Source organism: Heptranchias perlo, chromosome 31 (genome assembly GCF_035084215.1).
Source record: "Heptranchias perlo isolate sHepPer1 chromosome 31, sHepPer1.hap1, whole genome shotgun sequence".
NCBI classification, from domain to species: Eukaryota; Metazoa; Chordata; class Chondrichthyes; order Hexanchiformes; family Hexanchidae; genus Heptranchias; species Heptranchias perlo.
In genome coordinates this window covers 4,150,476-4,166,427 of record NC_090355.1, presented here as the reverse complement: position 1 = coordinate 4,166,427, position 15,952 = coordinate 4,150,476, and the positions used below count along the sequence as shown (strand labels likewise).

At 55.1% G+C, this 15,952-nt stretch overlaps 1 protein-coding gene and 1 long non-coding RNA gene across 2 annotated transcripts in view; both read left to right on the top strand.

Annotated features, from left to right (window-relative positions):
- LOC137300465 (uncharacterized) overlaps positions 1–1,984 on the top strand; it is a 52,258-nt gene extending 50,274 nt beyond the window's left edge. Inside the window, exon 5 of the long non-coding RNA XR_010958102.1 lies at positions 1,597–1,984. This is a non-coding gene — a long non-coding RNA (uncharacterized lncRNA). The remainder of the gene's footprint in view (positions 1–1,596) is intronic.
- An 8,705-nt stretch (positions 1,985–10,689) lies between these two features.
- bspry (B-box and SPRY domain containing) overlaps positions 10,690–15,952 on the top strand; it is a 28,798-nt gene continuing 23,535 nt past the window's right edge. Inside the window, exon 1 of the mRNA XM_067969525.1 lies at positions 10,690–11,104. Coding sequence (XP_067825626.1) covers positions 10,784–11,104 — 321 coding nt within the window. The 5' untranslated portion in view covers positions 10,690–10,783. The remainder of the gene's footprint in view (positions 11,105–15,952) is intronic.

Sequence of the window (15,952 nt, the reverse complement as noted above, 5' to 3'; positions counted from 1 at the left end):
CTTCATAGGACAACCCTCTCATCCCAGGAATTAATCTAGTGAACCTTCGTTGCACCGCCTCCAAGGCATGTATATCTTTCCTTAGAGAAGGAGACCAAAACTGTACACAGTACTCTAGGTGAGGTCTCACTAAAGCCCTGTACAACTGTAGTAAGACTTCCTTACTCTTGTACTCCAACCCCCTTGCAATAAAGGCCAACATGCCATTTGCTTTCCTAATTGCTTGCTGTACCTGCATGCTAACTTTTTGTGTTTCTTGTACGAGGACACCCAGGTCTCTCTGAACACCAACTTTTAATAGTTTCTCACATTTAAAAAATATTCTGTTTTTCTATTCTTCCTACCAAAGTGAATAACCTCATATTTCCTGACATTGTATTCCATCTGCCACCTTCTTGCCCACTCACTTAATCTGTCTATACTCCTTTGCAGACTCTGTGTCCTCCTCACAGCTTACTTTCCCACCTAGCTTTGTATCGTCAGCAAACTTGGATACATTACACTTGGTCCCTTCATCCAAGTCATTAATATAGATTGTAAATAGCTGAGGCCCAAGCACTGATCCTTGCGGCACCCCACTAGTTACAGCCTGCCAACCTGAGAATGACCCGTTTATCCCTACTCTCCGTTTTCTGTCCTTTAACCAATCCTCTATCCATGCTAATATATTACCCCCAACCCCATCAGCCCTTACCTTGTGTAACAACCTTTTATGTGGCACCTTATCGAATGCCTTTTTAAATCCAAATATACTACATCCACTGGTTCCCCTTTATCTACCCTGCTAGTTACATCCTCGAAAACCTCAAATAAATTTGTTAAACACGATTTTCCTTTCATAAAACCATGTTGACTCTGCCTAATCATATTATGATTTTCTAAGTGCCCTGTTACTACTTAGTAATGGATTCCAGCCATTTTCCCGACGACCGATGTCGGGCTAATTGGCCTGTAGTTCCCTGTTTTCTCTCTCCCACTCTTCTTGAATAGTCGGGTTACATTTGTTACCTTCCAATCCGTGGGGACTGTTCCAGAATCTAGGGAATTTTAGGAGATCATAACCAATGCATCCACTATCTCTGCAGCCATCTCTTTTAGAACCCTCGGATGTAGGCCATCAGGCTCAGGGGATTTGTTGGCTTTTAGTCCCATTAGTTTGTCCAGTACTTTTTCTCTAATTGTTTTACGTTTCTCACTCTCATTTACCCCTTGGTTCCCCACTATTTTTGGTATGCTTTTTGTGTCTTTTTCCAATAATTTTCCCACCACCAAGGTTAGCTGACTGACCTGTGATTACTTGGTCTATCCCTTTCTCCCTTTGTAAACCACAATGTAATGTTAGCAGTGCTCCAGTCCTCCGGCACCACGCCTGTAGCCAGAGAGGATTGGAAAGCGATGGTCAGAGTCTCCGCTATTTCCTCCCTTGCTTCTCTTAATAGCCTGGGATACATTTCATCCGGGCCTATCGTGGGTACTCTCTGCAAATACTGGACATATTCCTATGGACTCTTAGTTCTAAAATGTACAACAGGACATGACCCGGTGTGATTTGGGACCTGCAATTTGACAATGTTTGGCAATTTTTTTTAACTGCAGTAATCTTAAATAATACACCAGTATCCCCCACGATGACGGCATCGCTGCGACAGCATCAATACTCAACACCAACAACAGCCAATCTCCAGACGCCATCCTACAACTCATCCGTTTCATCCTGGATCACAATGTCTTCACCTTCGATAACCAGTTCTTTACCCAAACACACGGAACAGCCATGGGGACCAAATTCGCACCCCAATACGCCAACATTTTCATGCACAAGTTCGAGCAGGACTTCTTCACTGCACAAGACCTCCAACCAACACTATACACCAGATACATCGACGACATTTTCTTCCTATGGACCCACGGCGAGGAATCACTAAAGAGACTACACGATAACATCAACAAGTTCCATCCCACCATCAAGCTCACCATGGACTACTCCTCAGAATCAGTTTCTTTCTTGGACACACGAATCTCCATCAAAGACGGGCACCTCAGCACCTCACTCTACCGCAAGCCCACGGACAACCTCACGATGCTCCACTTTTCCAGCTTCCACCCTAACCACGTCAAAGAGGCCATCCCCTATGGACAGGCCCTGCGAATACACAGGGTCTGCTCAGACGAGGAGGAACGCGATGGACACCTACAGACGCTGAAAGACGCCCTAGTAAGAACGGGATATGACGCTCGACTCATCGATCGACAGTTGCGACGGGCCACAGCAAAAAATCGCATAGACCTCCTCAGGAGACTAACACGGGACGCAACCAACAGAGTACCCTTTGTCGTCCAGTACTTCCCCGGAGCGGAGAAACTACGCCATGTTCTCCGCAGCCTTCAACATGTCATCAATGAGGACAAACACCTCGCTATGGCCATCCCCACACCTCCACTACTCGCCTTTAAACAGCCACCCAACCTCAAACAGACCATCGTTCGCAGCAAATTACCTAGCTTTCAAGAGAACAGCGTCCACGACACCACACAACCCTGCCACGGTAACCTCTGCAAGACATGCCAGATCATCGACACAGATACCACCATCACACGAGAGGACACCACCCACCAGGTGCATGGTTCATACTCCTGTGACTCGGCCAACGTTGTCTACCTCATACGTTGCAGGAAAGGATGCCCCAGAGCATGGTACATTGGCGAGACCATGCAGACGCTGCGACAACGGATGAACGGACACCGCGCAACAATCGCCAAACAGGAGGGTTCCCTCCCAGTTGGGGAACACTTCAGCAGTCATGGACATTCATCCACCGACCTTCGGGTAAGCGTTCTCCAAGGCGGCCTTCGAGACACACGACAACGCAAAATCGTCGAGCAGAAATTGATAGCCAAGTTCCGCACCCATGAGGACGGCCTCAACTGGGATCTTGGGTTCATGTCACGCTCCACGTTACCCCACCAGCGAACAAATGTTATCTGTTTTTAATATAACGGGTCAGTTGCTGTCTTTTCTATGTTTCTACCTCTCTATCTCTTTTTTTTGTTTGTTGTTTTTTTTTTGGTGATTTGTATATTCTGTGAGACCTGGCAGGTAACACCTGTCTGTCTGCACACTGATTGCCTTGGCAACGGGCAGTTGAAAAAACTGTCTGTACTCACCAAGCATTGTTCTGTGAATTATAAATGCGATTTCATTTCGAGGATTTCATTTCACATCGTTCACCTGACGAAGGGGGAAGCCTCCGAAAGCTTGTGAATTTAAAATTAAATTGCTGGACTATAACTTGGTGTTGTAAAATTGTTTACAATTGTCAACCCCAGTCCATCACCGGCATCTCCACATCTCAAATAATATGTTTGAGACTTAGTTCTCACGGCCTCATCTCTCAATCTGCCACCACTCAGCTTTGCTGTTATACTCTGCCAAAAGTTATGTCTTTACAAACCCTTTACAACAGTGACTACACTTCAAACGTACTTCATTGGCCGTGGAGCATTAGCATGTCCTGAGGTGGTGAAAGTCAAGCTTTATCTTTCTTGCTTTTGTAAATCCCCAAATGGAATAGGAACAATTCCTAAGCAAAAGTGCTTGAGGTGTCAGCCGTGACTCAGTGGTAGCACTCTTGCCTCGGAGTTAGAGGGTTGTGGGTTCAAGTCCCACTCCAGAGACTTGAGCATGAAATCTCGGTTGACACTTCACTGCAGTACTGAGGGAGTGGGGCACTGTCAGAGGTGCTGTCTTTAGGATAAGATGTTAAACCGCGGTCCCATCTGCCCCCTTAGGTGGATGTAAAAGATCCCATGGCACGATGCGAAGAGCAGGGGAGTTCTCCCCAGTGTCCTGGCCCATATTTATCCCTCAACCAACAGCACTAAAACAGATTATCTGGTCATTTATCACATTGCTGTTTGTGGGAGCTTACTGTGTGCAAATTGACTGCCGCGTTTCCTACATTACAACAGTGACTACACTTCAAAAGTACTTCATTTGCTGTAAAGCGCTTTGGGACGTCCTGATGTTGTGAAAGGCTCTGTAGAAATGCAAATTCTTGCTTTTCAAACAGGCAATAGAGGAGCTGTGCAGCTACCCAATGAAGACCCCCCCAGCCATGACCACCTGCTTGGACAGTCCTACCTGTGGCTGAGAAAGTGACAAACGCACTCAACTTTTATTTGAAAATAAAGAACATAAAAAGGATGTGGGGAAGAGACAGGGAAATGGGATTAGCGAAGATCTCCTGTTAAAAAGGCAGCACGAGTGCTGATGTGATCAGCAGAATTGCCTCTGTGATTCAGTGAATTGAGGTGCATGTCCTCTGATTTTGTAATGGGAGGATCCAATCACATAGCCTGACTGAATCATTCTCTTTGCAATTCCAAAGCACAGATGAATTCTCAACAGCGAGCAAAATAAACTAGAGATAAAACGTGATATTTCTTCACGTGGAAATGTGATTAAATTGATAGATTTACTGAGTTCTACGGGTTAAAGAAAGAATACAGGGATGCTTTTGAAAGGAATAGTGGAACAAATTGCACTTTCAAAGGCTTTTCCCCGCCCTTTACCTTTAACCTGGTTTTGCCTTGACAAGTACCATTCGTGGGCTAGTGTTCAGGCAGCTGAACCACGCCCATGCTGCTAATAATGCTGATCTGAAACTAGCTGCTAGGAGAGGTTAATTAGAGGTTGCCTGGGTGACAAAAGGTTCAGTCTATGAATGTGCACTCCCGCTGGGAGTCTCGCTTGCTGGGAGCACGTATCAGGAAATTGGGGACATTGTCGTGATTGGCGGATATGAGCTCCCAATGTGTGAGGCTCCTCCCTGGTGAATTCATCAATATGTTGGACCCTTTCCCCACGCCCTGCCCCTGTATCGGACCCTTTCCCCACTCCCTGTCCCTGTATCGGACCCTTTCCCCACTCCCTGCCCCTGTATCGGACCCTTTCCCCACTCCCTGCCCCTGTATCGGACCCTTTCCCCACTCCCTGCCCCTGTATCGGACCCTTTCCCCACACCCTGCCCCTGTATCGGACCCTTTCCCCACTCCCTGCCCCTGTATCGGACCCTTTCCCCAGACCCTGCCCCTGTATCGGACCCTTTCCCCACTCCCTGTCCCTGTATCGGACCCTTTCCCCAGACCCTGTCCCTGTATCGGACCCTTTCCCCACTCCCTGTCCCTGTATCGGACCCTTTCCCCACTCCCTGCCCCTGTATCGGACCCTTTCCCCACTCCCTGTCCCTGTATCGGACCCTTTCCCCACTCCCTGTCCCTGTATCGGACCCTTTCCCCACTCCCTGTCCCTGTATCGGACCCTTTCCCCACTCCCTGCCCCTGTATCGGACCCTTTCCCCAGACCCTGTCCCTGTATCGGACCCTTTCCCCACTCCCTGCCCCTGTATCGGACCCTTTCCCCAGACCCTGCCCCTGTATCGGACCCTTTCCCCACACCCTGTCCCTGTATCGGACCCTTTCCCCACTCCCTGCCCCTGTATCGGACCCTTTCCCCAGACCCTGCCCCTGTATCGGACCCTTTCCCCACACCCTGTCCCTGTATCGGACCCTTTCCCCACTCCCTGCCCCTGTATCGGACCCTTTCCCCAGACCCTGCCCCTGTATCGGACCCTTTCCCCACTCCCTGTCCCTGTATCGGACCCTTTGCCCACTCCCTGCCCCTGTATCGGACCCTTTGCCCACTCCCTGCCCCTGTATCGGACCCTTTCCCCAGACCCTGCCCCTGTATCGGACCCTTTGCCCACTCCCTGCCCCTGTATCGGACCCTTTCCCCACTCCCTGTCCCTGCATCGGACCCTTTCCCCACTCCCTGTCCCTGTATCGGACCCTTTCCCCACTCCCTGCCCCTGTATCGGACCCTTTCCCCACTCCCTGCCCCTGTATCGGACCCTTTCCCCAGACCCTGTCCCTGTATCGGAACCTTTCCCCACTCCCTGCCCCTGTATCGGACCCTTTCCCCAGACCCTGCCCCTGTATCGGACCCTTTCCCCACTCCCTGCCCCTGTATCGGACCCTTTCCCCACTCCCTGTCCCTGTATCGGACCCTTTCCCCACTCCCTGCCCCTGTATCGGACCCTTTCCCCAGACCCTGCCCCTGTATCGGACCCTTTCCCCAGACCCTGCCCCTGTATCGGACCCTTTCCCCACTCCCTGCCCCTGTATCGGACCCTTTCCCCACTCCCTGCCCCTGTATCGGACCCTTTCCCCACTCCCTGTCCCTGTATCGGACCCTTTCCCCACGCCCTGCCCGTGTATCGGACCCTTTCCCCACTCCCTGTCCCTGTATCGGACCCTTTCCCCACGCCCTGCCCCTGTATCGGACCCTTTCCCCACGCCCTGCCCCTGTATCGGACCCTTTCCCCACGCCCTGCCCGTGTATCGGACCCTTTCCCCACTCCCTGCCCCTGTATCGGACCCTTTCCCCACTCCCTGCCCCTGTATCGGACCCTTTCCCCACTCCCTGCCCCTGTATCGGACCCTTTCCCCACTCCCTGTCCCTGTATCGGACCCTTTCCCCACTCCCTGTCCCTGTATCGGACCCTTTCCCCACTCCCTGCCCCTGTATCGGACCCTTTCCCCACTCCCTGTCCCTGTATCGGACCCTTTCCCCACTCCCTGCCCCTGTATCGGACCCTTTCCCCAGACCCTGCCCCTGTATCGGACCCTTTCCCCACTCCCTGCCCCTGTATCGGACCCTATCCCCACTCCCTGCCCCTGTATCGGACCTTTTCCCCACTCCCTGTCCCTGTATCGGACCCTTTCCCCACTCCCTGTCCCTGTATCGGACCCTTTCCCCACGCCCTGCCCGTGTATCGGACCCTTTCCCCACTCCCTGCCCCTGTATCGGACCCTTTCCCCACACCCTGTCCCTGTATCGGACCCTTTCCCCAGACCCTGCCCCTGTATCGGACCCTTTCCCCACACCCTGTCCCTGTATCGGACCCTTTCCCCACACCCTGTCCCTGTATCGGACCCTTTCCCCACTCCCTGCCCCTGTATCGGACCCTTTCCCCAGACCCTGCCCCTGTATCGGACCCTTTCCCCACTCCCTGCCCCTGTATCGGACCCTTTCCCCACACCCTGTCCCTGTATCGGACCCTTTCCCCACACCCTGTCCCTGTATCGGACCCTTTCCCCAGACCCTGCCCCTGTATCGGACCCTTTCCCCAGACCCTGCCCCTGTATCGGACCCTTTCCCCACTCCCTGCCCCTGTATCGGACCCTTTCCCCACTCCCTGTCCCTGCATCGGACCCTTTCCCCACTCCCTGTCCCTGTATCGGACCCTTTCCCCACTCCCTGCCCCTGTATCGGACCCTTTCCCCACTCCCTGCCCCTGTATCGGACCCTTTCCCCAGACCCTGTCCCTGTATCGGACCCTTTCCCCACTCCCTGCCCCTGTATCGGACCCTTTCCCCAGACCCTGCCCCTGTATCGGACCCTTTCCCCACTCCCTGCCCCTGTATCGGACCCTTTCCCCACTCCCTGTCCCTGTATCGGACCCTTTCCCCACTCCCTGCCCCTGTATCGGACCCTTTCCCCAGACCCTGCCCCTGTATCGGACCCTTTCCCCAGACCCTGCCCCTGTATCGGACCCTTTCCCCACTCCCTGCCCCTGTATCGGACCCTTTCCCCACTCCCTGTCCCTGTATCGGACCCTTTCCCCACTCCCTGTCCCTGTATCGGACCCTTTCCCCACGCCCTGCCCCTGTATCGGACCCTTTCCCCACGCCCTGCCCGTGTATCGGACCCTTTCCCCACTCCCTGCCCCTGTATCGGACCCTTTCCCCACTCCCTGCCCCTGTATCGGACCCTTTCCCCACTCCCTGCCCCTGTATCGGACCCTTTCCCCACTCCCTGTCCCTGTATCGGACCCTTTCCCCACTCCCTGTCCCTGTATCGGACCCTTTCCCCACTCCCTGCCCCTGTATCGGACCCTTTCCCCACTCCCTGTCCCTGTATCGGATCCTTTCCCCAGACCCTGCCCCTGTATCGGACCCTTTCCCCACTCCCTGCCCCTGTATCGGACCCTTTCCCCACTCCCTGTCCCTGTATCGGACCCTTTCCCCACTCCCTGCCCCTGTATCGGACCCTTTCCCCACTCCCTGCCCCTGTATCGGACCCTTTCCCCACTCCCTGCCCCTGTATCGGACCCTATCCCCACTCCCTGCCCCTGTATCGGACCCTATCCCCACTCCCTGCCCCTGTATCGGACCTTTTCCCCACTCCCTGTCCCTGTATCGGACCCTTTCCCCACGCCCTGCCCGTGTATCGGACCCTTTCCCCACTCCCTGCCCCTGTATCGGACCCTTTCCCCACACCCTGTCCCTGTATCGGACCCTTTCCCCAGACCCTGCCCCTGTATCGGACCCTTTCCCCACACCCTGTCCCTGTATCGGACCCTTTCCCCACACCCTGTCCCTGTATCGGACCCTTTCCCCACTCCCTGCCCCTGTATCGGACCCTTTCCCCACTCCCTGTCCCTGTATCGGACCCTTTCCCCAGACCCTGTCCGTGTATCGGACCCTTTCCTCACTCCCTGTCCCTGTATCGGACCCTTTCCCCAGACCCTGTCCCTGTATCGGACCCTTTCCCCACTCCCTGCCCGTGTATCGGACCCTTTCCCCAGACCCTGCCCCTGTATCGGACCCTTTCCCCACTCCCTGCCCGTGTATCGGACCCTTTCCCCAGACCCTGTCCCTGTATCGGACCCTTTCCCCACTCCCTGCCCGTGTATCGGACCCTTTCCCCAGACCCTGCCCCTGTATCGGACCCTTTCCCCACTCCCTGCCCGTGTATCGGACCCTTTCCCCAGACCCTGTCCCTGTATCGGACCCTTTCCCCACTCCCTGCCCCTGTATCAGACCCTTTCCCCGCACCCTGTTCCTGTATCAGACCCTTTCCCCAGACCCTGCCCCTGTATCGGACCCTTTCCCCAGACCCTGCCCGTGTATCGGACCCTTTCCCCAGACCCTGCCCGTGTATCGGACCCTTTCCCCACTCCCTGCCCCTGTATCGGACCCTTTCCCCACACCCTGTCCCTGTATCGGACCCTTTCCCCACTCCCTGCCCCTGTATCGGACCCTTTCCCCACTCCCTGCCCCTGTATCGGACCCTTTCCCCACTCCCTGCCCCTGTATCGGACCCTTTCCCCACTCCCTGCCCCTGTATCGGACCCTTTCCCCACTCCCTGCCCCTGTATCGGACCCTTTCCCCACTCCCTGCCCCTGTATCGGACCCTTTCCCCACTCCCTGCCCCTGTATCGGACCCTTTCCCCACTCCCTGCCCCTGTATCGGACCCTTTCCCCACTCCCTGCCCCTGTATCGGACCCTTTCCCCACTCCCTGCCCGTGTATCGGACCCTTTCCCCACTCCCTGCCCGTGTATCGGACCCTTTCCCCACTCCCTGCCCCTGTATCGGACCCTTTCCCCACTCCCTGCCCCTGTATCGGACCCTTTCCCCACTCCCTGCCCCTGTATCGGACCCTTTCCCCACTCCCTGCCCCTGTATCGGACCCTTTCCCCAGACCCTGCCCCTGTATCGGACCCTTTCCCCACTCCCTGCCCCTGTATCGGACCCTTTCCCCACGCCCTGCCCCTGTATCGGACCCTTTCCCCACTCCCTGCCCCTGTATCGGACCCTTTCCCCACTCCCTGTCCCTGTATCGGACCCTTTCCCCAGACCCTGCCCCTGTATCGGACCCTTTCCCCACTCCCTGCCCCTGTATCGGACCCTTTCCCCACTCCCTGCCCTTGTATCGGACCCTTTCCCCACTCCCTGCCCCTGTATCGGACCCTTTCCCCACTCCCTGCCCCTGTATCGGACCCTTTCCCCACTCCCTGCCCCTGTATCAGACACTTACAGACATATCAAACATGCACCTGATGCAAAACCCTTCTCCATGTGGATTGATAAAAATGCGGCTGTTGTAATGAGATTAAGGGAGCACTGTCTTCATAAAAGCACCACACCGTTCACCTGAGGAAGGGGGAAGCCTCCGACAGCTTGTGAATTTAAAATAAAATTGCTGGACTATAACTTGGTGTTGTAAAATTGTTTACAATTCATAAAAGCATGTTTAGGAGACCGCTGGTTATTTGCAAACATGCAATGATGTAGACATCTTACATTAAAGTCCTTAATTGATTGTGAAGCGCTTTGGGACGTCCTGAGGAGGTGAAAGGCGCTTTATAAATGCAAGTCTTTCATTCTATAAGAACAAATCCCGGCTTTATTTGTACACAACATGCACAGGTTTGGAGAGGCAGAAATCTCTCCTGCCCCTTCAAACAACGATGTGGAGATGCCGGTGATGGACTGGGGTTGACAATTGTAAACAATTTTACAACACCAAGTTATAGTCCAGCAATTTTATTTTAAATTCCACAAGCTTTCGGAGGCTTCCTCCTTCCTCAGGTGAACGAAATGAAATCGCATTTATAATTCACAGAACAATGTGCAGTCGCCAAACATTGCTGGGTGCAGAGTCCCCTTTCCCAGTCGGTGTTACACATTTCCCACTATTGTTGTCCCCCTCTGTGTGCTGGAGTTTGCAATGAGCAATTGTGTAGACGGTGCCACTTGTTGTTATTTAGATGGATGGAGTTATTAAAGGTGAGTTTGTCCAAAGCTCGCGGGAGCTGCCTCTCTCTCCCCCCCTCTCCTGTATTTCCTGCATTGCCACTTTCTGCTCCTCTCCCTGCGCCGGTGACCTTTGCATCGATCTGTGTTTCCGCGTTCACCTGTAACCCGGTCTGCGGCCATGTCCGGGGACCCTGAGCCGGGGCAGCCCGCCCCACCCCCGGCACCCTCAGCCTGCCCGGGGTGCTCGGGTTCCGGGGACCAGGAGGTGGAGGAGGAGGCGGCGGCAGGGAGCCGGCCACCGTGCACCTGTCAGCGGGCTGAGTGCGAGCCGGTCCCCGCCTCCCGGGCGCCGGATTGCGGCGATTGTCCCGTTCACCGAGGCCGGGCGGACTGGTTCTGCTTCACCGAGGGCAAGGCGGTGTGCGCCCGCTGCGCCATCCCGGGACCCTGCAGCGACCACCAGGGCAGCGGCATCGGGCAGGCGGCGGAGCGCATGAGGGTGAGTGAGAGCCGGAGGTGGGGCATCGGGTACAGGGTACAGGGGACAAGGAGCATCAGGTACAGGGGGAATCAGGTACAGGGTACAGGGGGCATTGGGTACAGGGGGAATCAGGTACAGGGTACAGGGGGCATTGGGTACAGGGGGAATCAGGTACAGGGTACAGGGGGCATTGGGTACAGGGGGAATCAGGTACAGGGGGCATGGGGTACAGGGGGAATCAGGTACAGGGGGCATGGGGTACAGGGGGAATCAGGTACAGGGTACAGGGGGCATGGGGTACAGGGTACAGAGGGTACAGGGGGCATCAGGTACAGGGGGAATCAGGTACAGGGGGCATGGGGTACAGGGTACAGGGGGCATCAGGTACAGGGGGAATCAGGTACAGGGGGTACAGAGGGTACAGGGTACAGGGGGAATCAGGTACAGGGGGAATCAGGTACAGGGGGAATCAGGTACAGGGTACAGGGGGCATTGGGTACAGGGTACAGGGGGCATCAGGTACAGGGGGAATCAGGTACAGGGGGAATCAGGTACAGAGGGTACAGAGGGCATCGGGTACAGAGGGTACAGAGGGTACAGGGGGCATCAGGTACAGGGTACAGGGGGCATCAGGTACAGGGGGTACAGAGGGTACAGGGTACAGGGGGCATCAGGTACAGGGGGAATCAGGTACAGGGGGAATCAGGTACAGGGGGAATCAGGTACAGGGTACAGGGGGCATTGGGTACAGGGTACAGAGGGTACAGGGGGCATCAGGTACAGAGGGTACAGAGGGCATCAGGTACAGAGGGTACAGAGGGCATCGGGTACAGAGGGTACAGAGGGTACAGGGGGCATCAGGTACAGGGGGCATCAGGTACAGGGTACAGGGGGCATCAGGTACAGGGGGTACAGAGGGTACAGGGTACAGGGGGCATCAGGTACAGGGGGCATCAGGTACAGGGGGTACACAGGGTACAGGGGGCATCAGGTACAGGGGGCATCAGGTACAGGGTACAGGGGGCATCAGGTACAGGGTACAGAGGGCATCAGCTACAGGGGGAATCAGGTACAGGGTACAGGGGGCATCAGGTACAGGGTACAGAGGGCATTAGGTACAGAGTGCACCAAGTATAGGGTACAGGGGGCACCTAGTACAGGGGGCACCTGGTAAAGGGGGTATCGGGTGCAGGGTGCAGAAGGTAACATACTGGGTACAGGGGGCATGGGTACAGGGGGTAGCGATTACGGTGGGTATCAGGTATGAGACATCAGGGTGAATGAGAGCCGGGGAAGAGCATTAGCATGATTGAGCTTGTAGAGAGAGTACCAGGGTGAGTGAGCGCAAATAGAGGGGATATCGGGGTGAGTGAGAGCGAGTAGAGGGGGTATCTGGGTGAGTGAGAGCGGGCAGAGGGGTTACCTGGGTGAGTGAGAGCGGGTAGAGGGGGTATCTGGGTGAGTGAGAGGGGGTATCTGGGTGAGTGAGAGGGGGTATCTGGGTGAGTGAGAGCGGGCAGAGGGGTTACCTGGGTGAGTGAGAGCGGGTAGAGGGGGTATCTGGGTGAGTGAGAGCGGGTAGAGGGGGTATCAGTGAGTGAGAGCAGGTAGAGGAGGTATCTGGGTGAGTGAGAGCGGGCAGAGGGGTTACCTGGGTGAGTGAGAGCGGGTAGAGGGGGTATCTGGGTGAGTGAGAGCGGGTAGAGGGGGTATCTGGGTGAGTGAGAGCGGGTAGAGGGGGTATCTGGGTGAGTGAGAGCGGGTAGAGGGGGTATCTGGGTGAGTGAGAGCGGGCAGAGGGGTTACCTGGGTGAGTGAGAGCGGGTAGAGGGGGTATCTGGGTGAGTGAGAGCGGGTAGAGGGGGTATCTGGGTGAGTGAGAGCGGGCAGAGGGGTTACCTGGGTGAGTGAGAGCGGGTAGAGGGGGTATCGGGGTGAGTGAGAGCGGGTAGAGGGGGTATCGGGGTGAGTGAGAGCGGGTAGAGGGGTTATCGGTGAGTGAGAGCGGGTAGAGGGGGTATCGGTGAGTGAGAGCGGGTAGAGGGGTTATCGGGGTGAGTGAGAGCGGGTAGAGGGGGTATCAGTGAGTGAGAGCGGGTAGAGGGGGTATCGGGGTGAGAGCGGGTAGAGGGAGTATCGGGGTGAGTGAGAGCGGTTAGAGGGGGTATCGGTGAGTGAGAGCGGGTAGAGGGGGTATCGGTGAGTGAGAGCGGGTAGAGGGGGTATCGGTGAGAGAGGGGGTATCGGGGTGAGTGAGAGTGGGTAGAGGGGGGATCGGGGTGAGAGAGGGAGTATCGGGGTGAGAGCGGGTAGAGGGGTTATTGGGGTGAGAGCGGGTAGAGGGAGTATCGGGGTGAGTGAGAGCGGTTAGAGGGGGTATCGGTGAGTGAGAGCGGGTGGAGGGGGTATCGGGGTGAGAGCGCGGGTAGAGGGAGTAGAGGGGTGGGAGAATGGGTAGAGGGGGTATCGGGGTGAGTGAGAGTGGGTAGAGGGGGTATCGGGGTGAGTGAGAGCGGGTAGAGGGGGGATCGGGGTGAGAGAGGGAGTATCGGGGTGAGAGCGGGTAGAGGGGATATCGGGGTGAGTGAGAGCGGGTAGAGGGGGTATCGGTGAGTGAGAGCGGGTAGAGGGGGTATCGGTGAGTGAGAGCGGGTAGAGGGGGTATCGGTGAGAGAGCGGGTAGAGGGGGTATCGGTGAGTGAGAGCGGGTAGAGGGGTTATCGGGGTGAGAGCGCGGGTAGAGGGAGTAGAGGGGTGGGAGAGCGGGTAGAGGGGGTATCGGGGTGAGTGAGAGTGGGTAGAGGGGGTATCGGGGTGAGTGAGAGCTGGTAGAGGGGGTATCGGGGTGAGAGAGGGAGTATCGGGGTGAGAGAGGGGGTAGAGTGGGTATCGGGGTGAGAGAGCGGGTAGAGGGGTTATCGGGGTGAGTGGGAGCGGGTAGAGGGGGTATCAGGGTGGGAGAGCGGGTAGAGGGGGTATTGGGGTGAGTGAGAGTGGGTAGAGGGGGTATCGGGGTAAGAGCGGGTAGAGGGGGTATCGGGGTGAGTGAGAGTGGGTAGAGGGGGTATCAGGGTGAGAGAGGGGGTAGAGGGGGTATCGGGGTGAGAGAGCGGGTAGAGGGGTTTACGGGGTGAGTGAGAGGGGGTATCGGGGTGAGTGAGAGTGGGTAGAGGGGGTATCAGGGTGAGAGAGCGGGTATGGGGTAAGGGGTGCCTGGGGCAGGGTGCGGTTTGGGCTCATCCTATCTCGGGAGCAGCTTGGGGACATCATTACTGGGATGAGACTGTGCTCTGGTGAGATCTGTATTTGGCGTATTGAATGTATTTGGCGTATTGAATGTATTTGGCGTATTGAATCCTCAGTGTAAAATGGGGAGGGTGAACAGCGATTGAAATCGCAGCGTTTTACTACACGCTGAACCTAGGCTTGAGTTAAAGTGATGGAGTTCCAGAGCTGAGGTCTGTTTCCCCTCCCCGTGTCTCACTGAGCTGCATTGATGGTGGCCGTTTCGGGATTCACTTGCTGCAGAGCATGACTTCGGGCGTGGGATCTCGATCAGGCTGCAGGCACCCTTCCCCGGTGCAGGGATCAGTCTGTTCAGAGCCCTGAACTGATTGATATTACAGCTTCCAGTGCAGGAGGGCAAAGAGCTGTCTGCAGCGAGCATCTTGGCCAGCAGGAGCGAGACATAGAATTTTAGAGCAGAGAAACAGGCCATTCGGCCCAACTGGCCTTTGCCGGTGGTTATGAGCCTCCTCCCACCCTTCTTCATCTAACCCTATCAGCATATCCTTCTATTCCTTTCTTTCTCATGTGTTTATCTAGCTTTCACTTAAATGCATCTATGTTATTCGCCTCATCTACTGCTTGTGATAGCGAGTTCCACATTCTAACCACTCTCTGGGTAAAGAAGTTTCTCCTGAATTCCCTATTGGATTTATTCGTGACTATCTTATATTTATGACCTCTAATTCTGGTCTCCCCCACAAGTGGAAATATCTTCTCTACGTTTACCCTATCAAACCCTTTCATAATTTTAAAGACCTCTCTCGGGTCACCTCTCAGTCTTTTTTCTAGAAAAGAGCCCCAGCCTGTTCAATCTTTCCTGATCGTTATAACTCTCAATTCTGGTGTCATCCTCGTGAATCAATGCAGCTCCGTTCCTACTTCTAAAGGTGACGCATCCAAATAGACTGCATCGTCGATCAATGTGAGTGATTGGTATTCCGACCATGTAAGACTTGGCAGAGCTCCACATAGGCATCTGGCGAGCGCTGATCTCGCATTGCAGTGCTCGTACAAACTGCTGCCAATGTCTCTCAGACAGTTTGCTGCCCCATTAGTATGATTAGCCTCCTATCTCCACAAGCTGGAGGGCGTGACAGGGCTCTGGCTGCATGGATCCCGATCCAGTAAGGAGCCCATATTGTAACATACAATTCCGATCCAGTCTGACTCTTTTGGAGTCTGCCTGATAACCTTCAGGGCCCCACTTGGTGATCTTGTACCTGATCAGTGTCACCTTCTCCTCCCTTCGGTCTTGCCTCAGGTCTCTCTGCACAATGACAATACCATGTGATACACATTGCGGGGGAGTTACTGTCCCTTTTCTAAACAGTACACCTATTCAAATCATTGGTTAGACCACACTTGGAGTACTGTGCACAATTCTGGCCTCCATATAAAAAGAATATAGAGGCACTGGAGAGAGTGCAAAAAAGATTTACAAGGATGACACCAGAACTGAGAGGATTTAACAATCAGGAAAGATTGAACAGGCTGGGGCTCTTTTCTCTAGAAAATAGAAGGCTGAGGGGTGACCTGATAGAGGTCTTTAAAATCATGAAAGGGTTTGATAGGGTAAAC